This window comes from Pristis pectinata, chromosome 5 (genome assembly GCF_009764475.1).
Source record: "Pristis pectinata isolate sPriPec2 chromosome 5, sPriPec2.1.pri, whole genome shotgun sequence".
NCBI lineage: Eukaryota > Metazoa > Chordata > Chondrichthyes > Rhinopristiformes > Pristidae > Pristis > Pristis pectinata.
Genome location: NC_067409.1, coordinates 90625492 through 90643529, shown reverse-complemented (window position 1 = coordinate 90643529; position 18038 = coordinate 90625492). Strand labels below are relative to the sequence as shown.

General features: G+C 39.5%; 1 protein-coding gene across 1 annotated transcript in view; it reads right to left on the bottom strand.

Annotated features, from left to right (window-relative positions):
• LOC127570428 (FH1/FH2 domain-containing protein 3-like) overlaps nt 1–18038 on the bottom strand; it is a 482262-nt gene that overhangs the window by 13981 nt on the left and 450243 nt on the right. The window contains 2 exon segments of the mRNA XM_052016002.1: nt 7580–7772; nt 12692–12882. Of these exon segments, the coding sequence (XP_051871962.1) occupies nt 7580–7772; nt 12692–12882 (384 nt within the window).

Here is an 18038-nt window from a genome sequence, read left to right as displayed (position 1 = left end):
GCTTCTTCAAAAAACCTTCGTAACCTGTCCCACCACTATACCAATCCATGAATCTGGCCTACTGCCAGGTGGGAAATTAAAGAAATAACTTCTCAAATTCAGTGGGACCTCCGTGGCTTTAGCCTTTACAAATTCTTTAAGCATATTTTACTTCAGCTCCCCTGCCTCAGAGTACACATAAAGGCCAAAATTTTCGGGCAGGCTTTATCTTTGCTGTATTTGCGACACTACTGCCATCCTACCAAATTGTAGATTTTGTGCAATACTTCAGAAAGGATCAGTGTATTCATACTCTATGTAGGGATGCTGGCAGAGAGCCTCAATAATTCTGCATCCAGTGTTTTAGGCTGATAAATCATCTATTCAACTGTTTATTTATGGCCCCATATACAAAGAGTTGCGGAGGACCATCTTCATTTGACTTTTGTCCCGTTTCCTGACTACAGAAATTTGCCTTTAAGCTTTGCAACAATTACTTGAAGATTTAGGCAGTTTTCCTATTTGAAATAGACTGACATCTCTTTAAAATATTTAAGTTGCTATTGCGGCAACAGGACCCAGATCCAAACTTGAACTTGAGATTTCACTAGGTTGTACAATGGCATAGCTATGCATTACAAAGGATGAATGACACGGTGTTGGCAGCAAGGGACATCCCAGTAAGCAGCTGCTTTCTAAACCCAAGGACTTCTTTTGCAGTTTTATGAATATTTGCAGATTAATAACTTTGACAGCTGCACCTTGTTCTCTTTGCTTCAATTAATGCATGCTGTTGCTGTTATGTATCGCCGTACTTCCCAACTAATGAGGAGCAGGCCTCTCTGCTTAATGAAGGATGTAAACTAAGTATTTACTACACACTTCATTCTAAACTTTGCTTGCCCTTCCCCAGTTGATGCTGCCGTAGACTAAAGAAATACAAATTTCCTCATGGTGCTGAATTCTTGCTAATCTCCAGCCATCCTTTTCCAACATCATTCCTACACTGCCCTGTAACAAACCCCATAGCAAGAAAACCTAAGCACACATGAAACAGCATGTTGACAAAGTCCAATTGAAAGATTGCTTGCAAACGAATTTCTCCAGTTGTCAACTTGAACATTTCTGTTTTACATTTTAAAATCATCAGTTTATGGCAGCCAAGTTTTTAAATCAAAATTTTAATCAATATGTAACTTATTGAAATATCCTGACTTTTGGGAAAATGGTGAATGCTCATCAGACAAAAACTTACACTAAATGTAGTGGAGAGGTGAACAGGACTTAAGACTTATTAGGATGTAATATTACAACTGTACAAGAGACGGTGAGAGGACACTTGGAATATTGTGTGTAGTTCTGGTTACCTAGCTATTGGATGGATGTCTTTAAGCTCGAAAGGCTGTTATCTGGAAAGACTCACAAAGCTTTTACTAGGATTGGAGGGCTTGAGTTATAAGAAGAGAACGGGTAGGCTGGGGCTTTTTTTTCCCTGGAGCGTAGGAAGCTGAGGGGTGACCTTATAGAGGTATACAGAATTCTGAGGGCATAATTAAGGTGAATGGTCACAGTCTTTTTCCCAGCATAGGGGAGTCTAAAACTAGAGGGCATAGATTTAAGGTAAGAGGGGAGAGATTTAAAGGGGACCTTTACTGGTGTCATCAGTAATGCTTCAACAAACATTATCAGGCAAAACATGGAAGTAATTTCCAGCAATTTTGTTCACAGATTCACTGGTAAAAGGCAAGATTTTTTTCTTTTAAAAATTGTAAGCTAAATAGAAGCTTCACTTCAAGGAATGGTTCAAATTGTATTTTGAACTGAAAGATAAAGCTTTCAGGTTTTCCAAGGCAACATCATCATAACTATCAGATTTCCAAGCAGCCAAAATGCAATCTATTAACAATAATATATTCTGAAGGAAATGGCAGCCTGCTTATGAATAAACTGCTATGAATTTCTAATATCCTCTGATTTTATATCAGATTTTTAAAATGTGCATTATTTTTCTATATTATGATTTGCCTTGCTGCATGAACAAGCAGCGTTGTGAGCAGAAGTTTACAAGACATGTATGGCATTCAGAGAGGTTTTTGCTGGGGATTTTTGTGGATAAACAATGCTGATGAAAGGGCCAATTACAAATGAACAATCTGCAACTAAACAAAAATTAGAAGTAATAATAATCATGTAACCATCATGAAAAAGTATTCCAAATATAGATGTCGGTATGTTCATTATCAGATTAACCTCTGACATGTAAAGTTTGATGTCTGCAGTCAGTATTAAAAGAACTTGAGGAAATTTGTGACATCTGCATCTGGAAAGAATCAAAAACCATCACAATCCTTAACCAACAAATTAGTGTGCCACAAATTCTCCAGATATTAGTATACATGAAATTATGCTGTCAAAACACTCAGAAACAAGGTCAGTAAGTTAATGCCGTTTGAAAGGGTGCAATTAAACATGAGGGCCTGGCTATCATTTGCTCGTCATGTTGGCCATTACAATGTTAGCAGCACAGAAAGCATTGAAATGAATTTAGTAGTAATGCTTCCATGAGACAAAGGTCTCCACAACCCAAGACAACAGCCATACCTCACCATCATCATCTTCATCAGTCTGAAGGGAAATGGAAGGAGAAGAGGGAAAGGCATGAGGTACAGAAAGGCAAATAGAGAATTAGAAATGTAACGCAAGGCATTTGAAAAATGGCAAAGAAATAAAAATGAATGGATGAAAATACTCAAAGATTGCTGTAAAGATATAGAGATATAATGAATAGTGGCAGTTAATATTGATTGTAACTGACCAGGTGGTATGACTAATCTTATCCTGTGCAAATCCATAGAGTCTTTGATTCATTAACAATGATTATTTAATTAATTTTTCTATATCAGAAATGGAATTCAATACTGCAGGTCATTCAGATGGTGGTTCTTTTTATCATCTGTGAGCATTGTTAGGAAGGCCATGTTGAATGACACTGACACCGACACCACCACCACCACCCCCCCCCCCCCCCCCCCCCCCCCCCCCCCCCCCCCCCCCCCCCCCCCCCCCCCCCCCCCCCCCCCCCCCCCCCCCCCCCACCCCCCCCCCCCCCCCCCCCCCCCAAACGCTCCTTACATGTTGTTGGAGCTGCAGTCATCCAGGCAAGTGGTCAGTATTTAATTACACCCCTGATTGGTGCCTTATAGGTAAAGAACAACTTAAATCAAGTAATCTGCCTCCAGTAACTAATGCGTGCCTGATCTAGTTACATTCTCTGGCTCTGGATGTATCAGGCAGTTTGCTTAATTACCTGAAGAACTGCAAATAGAATTGAAAACTGAACAATGAGCAGCAAACAGCCCCATTAAAATAATGTTGAAAAGTGGGAGAGTGTGATCAAACTGGAATGATGGTCCTCAGCAGTAGAGGGTTAAGGTTGCCAACTCTAAGTCCTTGGGGTGGAAGCACCACATTTGGCCCCTTCTAGCAAAGAACTTTCAATGAGGGTATTTAAAATATAAACGTCCCTGAGAAAGCTGTCAGGGAGTTGATAGAGTTAAATGTTTGCACTCCTGTCAGTCAAGCAACTATCAATCCCTGAACTTCTGCTGAATTTTTTTGAAGATCTTGATTAATAATCTCTTAATTATGTGTAATGCAAGTTGGACTGATGTATGTGTGACGAGACTAATTGTATCACTAGGAACAACATTATGATAACTCAGCAACAAATGTGCTTCTCACAACTTCATAATATCCCGAAATGCTTTACAACTAATTAAGTACTTTGAAACTTGATCACTTTGTCAGTTTAACTAAGTTTATGAAGATTATGGCCATCTTGGGAATATTCTTACTTAAAGCTTGTTTATAAATAAATTCACCTGCAAATTAGATCTCAGACATAAATGAGATGAAAAATCAAACAATAAGTAATTCAGAATGATGCACATTGGCACTTAACTATTCCCTCTTATGCTCATATGCAATTTTTACATGAAACAGGAAATATTCGGAACAGCAGTGAACAAAGCCAATAATTTCATATCACAAATGATTGCACATCTCAAATAGTAGAATGAATACTGAGGGATGATCCACAAAATCTACCCCAACACTATCTACAGTATTAATTTTAACAAAGCTTCACAATTCCAGGGTTTATGGTTCTAATGAAAAGCCTGAAGAATCCTCTCTCTCTCATGGATGCTATTTCACCTACTGAGTAGGAGATAATTGCTTCATTGTCACTGAGTTTGGACTATTTTTTTCACAGCAGGTCTTGATGTTGTCAAATAAAAGACAATATTTTAAGTTAACCTGCTAGGCAAAAAAATCCAGATTGTATGTGAAAGAAAGAAACAGTTAACTTAAATCCACCCCTTTCTAGCCAGCTCTTGGCTCAGTGACAGTACTTCCACCTCAATCAAGTAGTTGTGGGTTTAAGTTGTACTCCATAAATGTAGGCACTTCATAGTGGTTAACAGTCCTCTAGAGAAGTGAGGCAGTGCTTCACTGTAGAAGCTGAACTGTTTTAGATGCGGCTTTAATCTATAAACAGATGTAAAAGATTCCATGGCACAATTTAAAGAGCAGGGGTGTGCTTCTGCTGCCTGAACAATTTTAATCCCTTAACCAAAAAAATAAAGCAGATTATCTGGTCATTTACTCGTTGCTTTTTATGGGATCTTTGATGTGTGTAAATTGGCAGCTGGATCAGAACAGTAAATGTACTTCAAACAAATTCATTGACTTTAAAGCACTTTGATGTATGAGGTATTAAATGGTACTATATACCTGCATGTTATTTCTCTCTTTATTTAAATATCCTTGGGATGAGATATTAATCCAAAACTCTACTTGCCTCTTCAGATGATGCAAAAGGCGCATGGATGCAAAGCATACATGGAACAGAAGAACATTCCAGGTAGCCTGACCAACCTTAGTCTAAGCAGCACCAAACTATACAAATTAAGCGGTCATTTATTTCATTTCTCTTTGCGGTATTTTGCCTTGTGCATACAGGATGTTGTATTCCCTTCCAAGATATAAATGTGCATTTTTAAAGCAATTCATTTGCAATGAATTTCTTTGAGATGCCCTGGGAATGTGAAAGGCAATATGTAATTCTCTGTTTAAAACATCCTAGTGGGAATGTTTAGTTGAATGATACTTAAACTAACATCTAAGCAATTCTTCCTTTTGATGAAATAGTTCCATTAACAGTGCACCCATTGATTGTTGTACAAAATTTCCTTCAAAGCAGTGGGTGCAGTGGGTGAGCTGCATCAAATCACATGCTGCACCAGTAACAAAGACAGCTACTTGTTACCATCTGGAGATGTTTCTTTATATATATTATATGCACATATACACACACACATATACACATACACACACTACCCATCTGATGACTTATTTAATCCATAATATATATTTTTGTTTCACTCTCCATGGTCAATTTGAGATCGATGACTTCAAGAACTGTTTGAACAGTGGTTAAGAAAGGATTACATTAGTTTATCTCGCTCTGCACTCCCAAATCTGATGTTGGTGTGATAACCTTAACCTCAAAACAGATTTTAAAAAAATGTGGAACAGTGTAATATTGAATACAACAAATACCTATTGAGCTTGAGAGCATTAGATATCATAAAAAGCACCATTGGTTTGAGCACAAAAATAAAATAAAAATGATTTTGTCTGTAGCTTAATTAGAAGATGAGGCAATGGTTTGCACATATTTTGTTGAATGAAGGGAGATGAACAGAAAAAAATTCAAAATGGTAACAATAGTCTAGTCAGTTTAACATTTATGGTGGGGATGAATTTGTAGGCCATAATAGAGTTAAATTCAGATGACAAATTTAACTAAATCAATATGGATTTATTGAAAACAGAAGTGTGTGTGATAATTTTGATGAGTTCTTCAATGGAAAAAAAATGGGTTGATGGAGGAAGTACAACTGATGTCCAGAACTTGGACTCTCAAAAGACATTTACAGTACATATAACAGTATTAAGATCATTGTTTGCTGGCTGTTTTTTGCAAGCTGCTGGGAATTTATAATGCTTTCTAGCCAATACCCACATCTTAAGGCTGGAGAGAGAGAGGTGCATTGTTCTGTAGAAAAACAGTGTGCCAACCCGACAGCTCCCATTTAATATAGATTAAATCCTAAACAGAGTGCTCAAATAACTGGTGATGTCTTATGCATTTGGAAGTCAGTTACCTATAAAGAGCATCTCTGATGGCTGTATGGATGATGTGTTAAGGTTCAATTATCTTGTTTTTTTTCACATTTAGGACTATACATCCTTGCAATGAAAGACGATGGCTAAGCATCCAATATAATTAAGAAGATGCAGTTTCTTATGGAGAATCAATGCTTCAGTACATCTCCAGAGAATCTGGAACACCACTTCTGTGACTGAGTTAATCCCAGAAGCCTGTTGCTAGAAGAATGGTAGGTAGTTCAATTCTATAGTAGTGATTCATTACTTAAGTGAACATCTGGTTTTCAAGATACAGTGTACATTGAGAGACAAGTTGGGCAAAGCACCTTCATCCTCAAAGAAGACTATCAACAAACATTGAGCTCTGCAACAATTTTAGGCTCAATTCTATTAAATGTTGACTTCAAACCTCTAACTGTAAAATTAATATTCAACCAAATGGATTTGGATGACACATCTGGCTGTTCCCAACAGGATTAACTGTTCTTTTTGAGTGATTTATGTACTAATTATCTCTCACACTGTACCAAGGTGTATGGATACTATTGCAATGCTCAGTAGCAGTAAGCAAAATAAGTTAGATTTGGGATCTTTTCAAAGGCCAGTGTTGAGCCAAAGTAGTGAGGTCATCCTACCACTTAATAAATCATTGGTGCAACTGCACTTAAAATGCTCTGCATGGTTCAAAAAAAAACAATATTCCAGCTATTAAAAGAATCTAGAAGAGAACAATTCAAAGGATGGAGGGATTTGATTGTGAAAAGCATGACTGGAAATTGAGCACATTCACTTCAGTGCCACCAGACAGACAGGCAGACGTAGATCAAAGGGAACTCCACAGCTCACTCATCGCTAAATTTATGTAGCAAATGTAAAAAGCCTCACCCCAACAATAAAAATGTTCCTGTACATATCAGCCTCTTTCTGTTTTAATTTCAGGTCTGTACTTCAGTTCCCACCTATCATCCTAACTCCGTGTTTCCATCCTGGCCATGATCCAACTCTGGAAAGAATTGAAAACAACCTTTGGTTTTCCCTCATCCAGATTGAAATTGGTCTGCACCTAGCTGGCCATAAGGCTTTTTACAACAATGGTGAAGGACAAGGAGACAATGCCAGCAAATCTCTCTTTATCCAGCCCCACAATAAGAGATTCTCCCTGTGGCAACACATCCTGAGAGCGGCAGATCCATCCCACAAACATTAAAGTATTTCTTTGTTCTAATGTGAAGAAGCTTTGTAAAACCAAACAATCCATTCATGGATACCAGCAGCTTGCACAGAAGCTAGTGATGAAAATCTAAAGCTCTGACAAAGTGGATATTCATCCCAACTACCGGCAATAAAAAATAATTATTTTACTTACATCTGTAATCATTTTGCCTCTGGTCTTGTTTCTTTCTCTGTGATTGGCTCGTTTCTGCTTTTGCTGCAACACTCGCTCCCTGGTGGTTCGATATTCAAGAGCAAATTCACTGATGATCTTACAGAACTTGTGAATATTCACATCTCTGATTGCATGTGGGGGATGTCCCATGAACAGCAGAAATGCATGGAATCTAGAAGACAAAGAAGTAGTTCAGAACCTGTATGATATAACGTGTTCATTCCTTACACTTGTGAATACGTGACCATTGGAGCAAATTGTGCATGCGTGACAGTTAACTTTTACATGACGAACAGTGAGAATGTTGCAAACATTGAATGGGATGTTGTTAAGACCAGCATTCCTTACAGAATCCTTCTACAAACAGTTCCCAACACATTATAAAGCAGTTGACATGAGATATACTCAGATGATCTGGGAAAATGAGATAATTTCACTTCCTTAAGGGACTTGACGGAATAGGTTTCAGATATAACACAGCTAATCTTGCTTATCTGATAGACTGACAGATTTTAGCTGATTCTCTGGCTCACTGATCCAGAACTTGATAAACTAGTCCATGCATGTAGATAATGGGCATTTACATTGTCATTACCTTTTTGGAGAATAAAGCAAAAATCACAGCTGTGGAGACTTTGTTGAAATGAACAACAGATGGAACAGGTACAGGCCCAATTGCTTTCACATAGTCACTGTAAATATTCAGTCAAATAATAAACAAATGGAAACTTAAAACACATACAACAAAACTAAGGGAATGATCTTGGAAAAATAAATGCTCAACTGCACCCTACGATGAATGTTTTGGTCCAAGTTTGCACAGTGCTTTTTTGGCACACATCAGGAGATTCTATAACTTCTGCATCCTGCTGGATTATTCAAGATAAAACTATTAGATGATTCCACCATTCCAACTGTTACTGGGGAAACCATATACAGGCACCTGGGGAAATTTTAGACATTGAAATAATCATAACATCCCCTAAAGACAGGCCATAGGAAAGCACAACTGCAAAAGAGTAAAACTTAATTTTCTAGAGTGCAGAATTGCAGAATAGCAGAGCTTTCCCCATGAAGTGGCAAATCTCAGGGAAGATGCCACTCATTCTCCATTCAATGAAAAAGTCAAGCATTTCTATAGATCTTTTCAGTTCCTCAGAATATCTCCAAATGTTTCACACTAATGAAGTATTTATGAACTGTAGCCAATATTGTAATTGTAGGAAACATAGCAGCCAACTTATGTGCAGCAAGCTCCTATAAACATCATGTAATAATGACCAAATAATCCATGATTTTAGTAACCTTTATCCCCTTTCTCCAAACTCAGCTCAATGAATGGAAGAGCCAATATGGAACAATCTTAATGATAAGCATAAAGCCATCATTTTAAGGCTTTTCTCTTAGCATACCTGTTATACATTGTGGTCTGGTGTAAACATCAGAACTATTCCCACCCCACCTTTCTGAATATCTTCCCTTCTGCACATGATGACGTGCACTCCCTATGCCTACCTGTGTTGATAGTGTGACCAGGTGATTTCAAGTCATTCTATCAATCTCTACAAAACATCTGTTGGGAGATGTAGGCTGGTGAAGACTACTAAGCTACTTAATTTCACAGCAAAATGAAGTTAGGATATGATTAGATTCATGAAATAAAATTTTATCTTCTATGTTTAGACAGAGCGTCTTAATCCTCAAAGGTTTACTGGATTTAAAAAAAAAGTGATGTGTGAACATACCTCAAAATTTTCAAAGCTGAGCCTGCCAACTTGTTTGTACCTGATTGCATTCAAAACCTACTTAAAAAGCCTGACTTTATGCTTCCTCCTGTCTGCCTCCCTCACCAGCATCTTGTACGACTGCACCATAACCTCCCAACTTCTATAGTTAATGCCCTGACTTGACCAGGTAAACATTAGTATTTGGCTGGTCCACCCATTCTCGGGGTGGAGAGGCCAGAGCTATTTTGAGTCCAGATGCAATTTCTTTCCATCTGATGAGTTGCAGGTGCACAGCGCTATCCTAGAATTGGGGAAATTTGCAAAATAGGAGGCCATTCAGCCAACTTTGATTGAGAAAGGAGCTACCTAATCCCACTTGCCAGCACCAGGTCTGTAGCCCTGTAGGTCACTGCTCTTCAAGGATACATTCAAGTAATTTAATGTGATGAGAGCTTCTGCCTCTACTGTCTTTCAGGCAGGGAGTTCCTGACCTCTAACACTGTCTGTGTGAATCATTTTTCTTCATTTCCTCTCCAGTCTTCCCAACAATTATTTTAAACTCCCTTGGTTTTTGATCTGTCTGCTTAGGCAAATTTATTCTTCCTGTTGATCTATGCCCTTCATAATTTTATACACTTCAATTAAGTTCTGAAGAAAGTAGCCCCATCTTATCAAATCCTTCCTCGTGGCTACAATTTTCCATTTGTGGCAACAATCTGGTAAATCTCCTCTGCACTCTCTCCAGTGTAACCACATTTTTCCTAAAATGTGCTGAAAAGAACTATACACAAGTTGTGGCCCAACAGATGTCGTACACCATTCTAGCACAACCACCCTGTGTTTACATTTGATGCTTCAACATAAAAAGGAAAGCATCCTGTATACATTCTTAACCATCTATTGACCCATCCTGCTACCTTTAAGGATCTGTGGACATGAACAACCAGGTCTCTCTTGTGCATTTATCAGTATCCTACCATTTATTGTACGTTCCCTTCTCCGTTGCACCTATGCGAATATATCCTACTGCATCTCAGTGTAATGAGGTGTACCCAACATAGAGTGGTCCAGAGATTAGAAGGCAGCAGAAATGTACTGAAGGACCTTGGAGTAGTAGAAGTTCAGATTATTCTTGTATGACCCCATAAAAAGAAGTTGGGCCATTGTCTTCCAGGCCCTTCAGCTCAACAGGCAGCAGATCTGGTTGGAGAATGCATACCCAAGACTCTGAGCTAGTTCAGTTCAAGAATGTCACATTGTGCATGTCACAGGATTCCAATTTGCATTATTTAAAAGAAGCTTGTGTGACAAGCCAATGGGAACTTATCTGGTCAGTTGCAGACCCAAAGAAAGCATAAGTATTTTGGCAGAAAAGCAACCGAACCCACTGTAATACCATTACTGCCTCATTAATACCCATTTAGATAACTTAAAATCAAACCTAATGCCCTTTAAAGAGATACCTGACAAAATTATACTTGAATAAAGAATTTCTACTCTTTCCAAATGCTTTATTTGGAAATGAGGCCAAAAACACCTGGAAAAGAACTGCTATTTCTGACCCATTTATGCCCCTCTTCTCTTTCCAGACATTGTTATGAGAAAAACATCTTTTTTTCTGAACAAGTACCACTGATTCAGCACTCTGCATCCTCCCAGGACCCTGGGGAGAAATGCAGCTGGCAGACAAGTTAATTTAATCCTGACATTCATGCTTTTCAAATAAGCTTCTGAGGTAATGAAAGTAATTAACAAAAATAAACTATGACATATCATTAGAAATAATTTTCTAATATGATTTTACATTTGTCTGCCTGTTCTTTTTATTTTATTCGTCTATTCATTTTACAATGCAAGCACCAATAAATTCACCGGAGAATCTGGTTGGTAAATGTTACTAAGTCTGTTACTGAAGGCAAATTTCCTCAAGTACCAGATATACGGCAAATATGAACCATTTCATGAGTTTCAGCTCGGGGTAGTGCTCTCACTTCTAAGTACAAAGAGGTGCAATTTTAAGTCCCATTCCAGAGATTTCAATACTGAAGGAATGCTGCACTGTCTTAAGTCCTATCTTTTGGTTGAGATGTTTATCAGACCCTCCTTCTTATGTTGCTACTAAAAAATCACTGGCAATACTTTGAAAAGCAGGGGAGGCCTGCTAATCCCTCACCCCTCAAACAATAGCTAAAACAGATGATGATTTCATTGCTGTTTGTGGAACCTTGCTGTGTGCTAATTGCCTGCACGTTTCCAACATTACAATAGCAAAAAATGTTTAATTAGCTGCAAGGTGCTTTTGGATGACGTACAAGATGCAACAGAAATCATTTACAAGGAACATGTCTCTAAATTAGTACACCTGGTGCACAGGAGAAATTTTCACCTCCTTTGAGGGGGCAGAACTGGAAGAAAGTTTTACAACCTTAGATTTCCAGTGCAAATTGTAAATCCAGACATGCAGTGCCTACAATTGCATGACACAATGATTGGAAAACTGTATAATGTGCGCACCTGAATTTCCAAATTTTATGGCTTACCGACTAGACTTCCACTGGGAGCACGTTAGTTTTGAACACATATTTGCACAGTAATGATGTATTTTCAAATTAGGAGGTGGATAACCTGTTCTAAACCATATCCCAAACCCATTTTTTGGTCAAGTGTTTAGAAATTTGGTTAACTTCTGATTTTTCCCCACCACCTTGTGAATAAATGAAACCTTAAGATGATCCATCCAAGGTCAGGAACTTAGCATACATTGTGAGCAGAAGAGAGAATAGCTTGGAATTACGTCTCATTAATTCTTAGCATGCTATTTCTTATCCAGAACTCATTCTGCTGCTGTACTTGCACCCAATGGATTTAGCTACCATATTACCTTGGTTCCCATCAAACCCTGCTCTCTGATCTTCAGCATCTCCACTCAATGCTCAATACCCCTCATGAAGGTGTTCTGAGACTGTATTCCTCATATACAAGGAGTACAGTAAAAATGCAAACTGTTACCACAAACCCTGGTAGAATTTACTGAACTCTTAGCTATTATTTTTGACTTGAAAAATTCAAAGCAAACTTTTGTCTTTTTTTTAAAAAGTTATTTCCACTTTCAAAATGCTTTTAAGCTCATGAGAACAAATTTTCCCTCTGCAGCCAACAGCTATATTTTTAATATTCTCACTCAATTGCATTTCATTGCTAACTTTTGCTTCAGCTTCTACTTTTTTCCTTCAATTCTAGACACAACTGCAGCAGAGAACTTGGCCACTTTCATGGTTTTTCATTAAATAAAAAACTGAAACAAAATTATCCTGAAAACATCTTTAACTTACGTCATTTATAGAAAAGAATCTACATCTTGTACCTGTTTATTATTCTTCTGTGAACAATTTTTAAAATGATGATCCTCTCGGCACAATCCTTCAGGGCTTCTGACATTTTCTGCTTCAGGGAGGGCTTCATTTCATGTTTTGCAATTGCCTTTAGGTGATCCCATGAGGCTTTGCATCTCCTCTCCAATTGACAAAGATTTTCCTGAAGCTGGTCGAAGTCAACCTGAGAAAAACAGATTAAAAAAAAATTGAATCTCTCCTGCACAGCCATTTTACTAGGTGTAACTTTAGTTTATTTTAATTCTTGAAATCAAAGAAAATAGTGGCCAAGAAGCAAATGTAGAAAGGACAGTGGCAGCAGAAAAGAGTTCATTCGAGAATGACCTGTTAAATCAACTCAGAGCCAAAGCAAGCTAGATGTAATGGAGACTTTTTGCTGGAGGATAGAATAATGTTTATTTTACCTTCAAGGATTTTGACTTGTATACAAATAAGACTGTTTTCTTCTCTTTATGGTTGATAAGGACATATAGCATAGTATGCTTGGCAGTTTCAATTCTATCACAAAAGCCAGGAGGACCATTGGTGCAGCAGACAGGACCATCATACTAGGCCAATGTAGCAGTGGAACTAAATATTTATATATATATATATGGAACTGAGTGAATGAAGTATAACGAGAGCAGAGGCATGAACAAAAAGGGCAGCAAGACGGGGCATTGCATTGCATTCCCCACCTCCAATAATTACCCAAAAAGTAAGACCCTGAGGTGTCCTGACAGGGTAGAAAGGTAAATGTGGAGAGGAGGTTTCTACTTGTTGCAGAATTGAGAGCTAAAGGTCAATGTTTTAAAAATCTAGGGTCATACACTGAAGAGACTAAACTGTTCTCTCTCAGAGGGTTGGAGTCTTTCAAACTCTTCTCCTTAAAAGCAGAAGTAGAAAGATTCTTGATAAGCAAGAGAGTGAAAGGTTTTGGGGGGCGGGGTGGGGGTGGGGGAGTTGGGGGAGGATACAGAGTTGAAGTTAGATCAGCCAAGACCTTATTGAGTGATCAAACAAGGCTCAAGGAACCAAGTGGCCTACAGGCAGCCCCCAGGTTATGAGAACTGTTCATAGCCTGAACTGTCCGTATATCAGAAATGGACAAAATCTGTGTGGGAAAGGAACACAGAAACGGCTGGGACGGAAGAGTGGCTGTGACTGGTCTCACTGACTCAGTGAGTGAGCGAGTTAGTCTATTCAGCGCCCTCAGTTCTGCTCGGCTTGACCCAGTCCCTGATTGTTGCAGGTTTCGGGGAGTGGGGGGGGCAGTGGTTGTGGGAGAGAAGGCAGGAGGATATGCCCCATTCCCGCCTAGCAGAAGATGCCTTCAGCCATGCAGCAGCTACCAAATCCATACCCATCCATCTGCCCCATCTCCCAAATGCCCGCTCGTATGTAGTAGGCTGTCTATAAGTCAGGCATTCATAGGCCTGTACTTCTAATTCATATATTTGTATTTAACATCTCATGTAAGCTACCATTAACTGAAGGGTAGAGAAGGTGGGAGGAAGAAACAGTATGAAACAAGAGATATTAAGGGAGCAACTATTCAGAACTGATTAAGGATACAGAACACCTCTCTTCCCTGAAGTGCACCACGTACTGTCCAAAATTGAAGAAACTTGCCTGAGCTAATTTCAGTTGCATTGATGGTGAGACTAAAATAAGGCTATTACTAAGCCTCAAACATGCTGTTACAAGCTGGCACTCAATGGAAAAGGGTCCCAATAAGGGGGATTTGCACACAGTACATGGGCTTCAACCAGTCATTCTGTGTTCATGTATGTTAGGGAGAAGAGGATTTATTCCCTTAAATTATTCAAGGTTCTGATTGTATCAGTTGTGTCCCATGGAAAATGATATTGAAAAATTCAAACTATTTGATGTGTTTGACCATAAACACAGGCAATTAGCAAAATGTTTGTAAAAATCTCATTTTCAGTTCGTAAAATAGTTAACCTTTACAGATAAAGGGACCTTAGGGATCCCAAGAAGCTCCAATGCTCAATGGAGCAATTAAGTTGACAAATGTCAGTTCCCAATGGTTTGGCATATTTGATTAATGGCAAACATAGTTACTCCGGTGAGGATGAGGCTGCAGGGGCACAGATCCCAACAGGCCACTGAACTGTAAACCTGTCCTTTATGTGGCTGACAACAGCATTGTAAAACATCCTGCTGCCATTACTAGCTAGATCTCAGTTGATTAGGCCAGCAGATTCACACTGTTGGTGGTAATGCAATTTTTTTTGCCTTCTTGAAAAATATGGGAAAAAGAATAGAGTGAAGGGGTAGACATTCCCTCTGTGCAGCTGAAGAACAAGAAATGGAAAAAACTGAAGTTCCTCTTGATATTGTCGTTTACTTTCTATTTTAAATGAAATGCAATATTGGAAAACCAGCTCAAGCTTTGAATATTTAAACACAAAATTGAATTTGGATTAGTGAGTCATACTTTATATTGCATGGTAATTAAAGCAATCCATACCAGGCTGTCTTGGGGTTGAAAGATTATATAGCATTGCACCCTGTTAACACATTACCGTCATTTATTTGGCTTTATGGCAAGGTCTTTCTTAGAGATGCAAATAAATTAAATATGCGACTTCTTAAAAACAGAAATTAAAATGCCAAGTTGTAGAGCAATGATCTCATTGTCAAGGAAAATTAAACATGTTTATTTTAAAATCTGCACATTCATTTGCACTTTTCCAATCTGTTTTTTGTTAAAACAATGCATGTGATGGTTACGATGCCAGGGAGTCAGGACTCAAACTGATTTGAAGCAAATGGAGAGTCTGTAGTGTGAAGGAACTGAATTAACAGCACTACAACCAAGTTAAATCCATGAAAGTAACTTTACCAATTCACCCACTTCATGGTGCAAAAATATAAACTGCTGGAGTAACTGGTCCAGATGAGGGGTCTTGACCTGAAGTGTCAACTGCCCATTTCTCTCCACAAATGCTGCCTGAATCACTGAGCTCCTCCAGCAGTTTGGTTTTTGCTCCAGATTCCAGCATCTGCAGTCTCTTGTGTCTCTACCCCCTTCATGGTGTGAGGCAACTAACACCTGGCCAATAATGCTGGAAGCTTCCTTCAGGTGGCCTAAGATGCTAATCTTGTTAGATTCTTTTCATATTGAATAGCACACCAGAATATACGTTTGTGTCACTCAACAAATCCTCTTACCTCACCCAAGGTTTCAGCCAAGGCAGAAAGCTGAAGGTTCAAGCTCTGCTCCTGAGATCCTTGTGCATGACACTTCAGTACAGTACTAAGAGAGAGCTGGAGTATCCAGGGACTGTCATCTCTGTCATTGGATATCAAATAGACACTCTGCCCGCTCTCTTGGAATGGGCATAAAAGATCCTGTACTACACATGAAAGGGAGAGGAGTTTTCCCTGGTGTCCATGGGATTCATTCACCCCATGGGGGGTGGAAAGTGCTTTTTTTCATAGAACATAGAACAGTACAGCACAGGAACAGGACCTTTGGCTCACAATGTTGTGCCGAACCAATTACATTAGTACTAAAATGCCAAACTAAACTAATCTCTTCTGCCTACACAATGTTCATATCCTACCATTTCCCACACATTCATGTGCCTATCTAAGAGCTTCTTGAATGCCCCTATCGTATTTGCCTCCACCACCACCCCAGGCAGCGCATTCCAGGCACCCATCATTCTCTGCGTAAAAAAACTTGCCCCGCACATCTCCTTTGAACTCACCCCCCCACCCCATCACCTTAAACGTATGCCCTCTGGTATTAGACATTTCAACCCTGGGGAAAAGATACTAGCTGTCTAACTATGCCTCTCATATCTCCCCTCAGCCTCTGCTGCTCAAGAGAGAACAAACCAAGTTTGTCCAACCTACCCTTATAACACATGCCCTCTAATCCAGGCAGCATCTTGGTAAACCTCTTCCATACCTTCTCCAAAGCCTCGACATCCTTCCTATAATGGGGCGACCAGAACTGAATGCAATACTCCACATATGGTCGAACTAGAGTTTTATAAAGTTGCAGCATAACTTCCTACTCTTGAACTCAGCAGCTCGATTCATGAAGGCAAGCATGCCATCTGCCTTCTTTACCACCCTATCAACCTGTGTAGCCATGTTCCGGGAGCTATGAACCTGGAACCCAAGATCCCTCCACTCATCAACACTGTTAAAGGTCTTGCCATTAACAGTGTACTGTCTCTTTACGTTTGATCTCCCAAGGTGCAACACTTCACATTTGGCCGGGTTGAAATCCATCTGCCATTTCTCCGTCCACATCTGTAACTGATCCATATCCCACTGTATCCTTTGCCAGTCTTCTATGCTATCCACAACATCACCAATCTTCATATCGTCTGCAAACTTACTAACCCACCCATGTACATTTTCATCCAGATCATTTATATACATCACAAACAGCAGAGGTCCCAGTAGGGATCCCTGCGGAACACCACTAGTCGCAGACCTTCAGCTAGAATAAGTCCCATCGACCACTACCCTCTGTCTTCTATGGCAAACCAGTTCTGAATCCAAACAGCCAATTCACCGTGGATCCCATGCATCTTAGCCTTCTGGGTGAGCCTCCCATGAGGGACCTTGTCAAACGCCTTACTAAAATCCATGTAGACAATATCCACAGCTCTACCTTTATCAATCACCCTCATCACCTTGTCAAAAAACTCAATCAAGTTGGTAAGGCATGACTTGCCCTGCACAAAGCCATGCTGACTGTCCCTAATAAGGCTGTGGATTTCCAAATGCTCAAAAATCCTATCCCGAAGAATCTTCTCCAGTAACTTCCCTACCACTGATGTGAGACTCATCGGTCTATAGTTACCAGGATTATCCCCGTTTCCCTTCTTGAATAATGGAACAACATTAGCTACTCACCAGTCCTCCAGGACCTCGCCTGTGGCTGGAAAGGACATGGAGATCTTGGTCAAGGCCCCAGCAATCTCATCTCTTGCCTCTCTCAATAACCTGGGGTATATCCCATCAGGCCCTGGGGACTAATCCACCTTAATGCTCTTTAAGAGACCCGACACTACCTCCTCCTTTATCTTGAAATGCCCGAGCATATCAGCAAGCTCCACACTGATCTCCCTATCCTCCATGTCCTTCTCCTTGGTAAATACTGATGCAAAGTACTCATTAAGGACCTCACCCACATCTTCTGCTTCCAAGCACATGTTCCCTCCTTCATCCTTGAGTGGTCCTACCCTCTCCTTAGTTATCCTCTTGCTCTTGATGTTTGTATAGAATACCTTGGGATTCTCTTTAACCCTACTTGCCAGTGACTTTTCATGGCCTCTCCTGGCTCTCCTA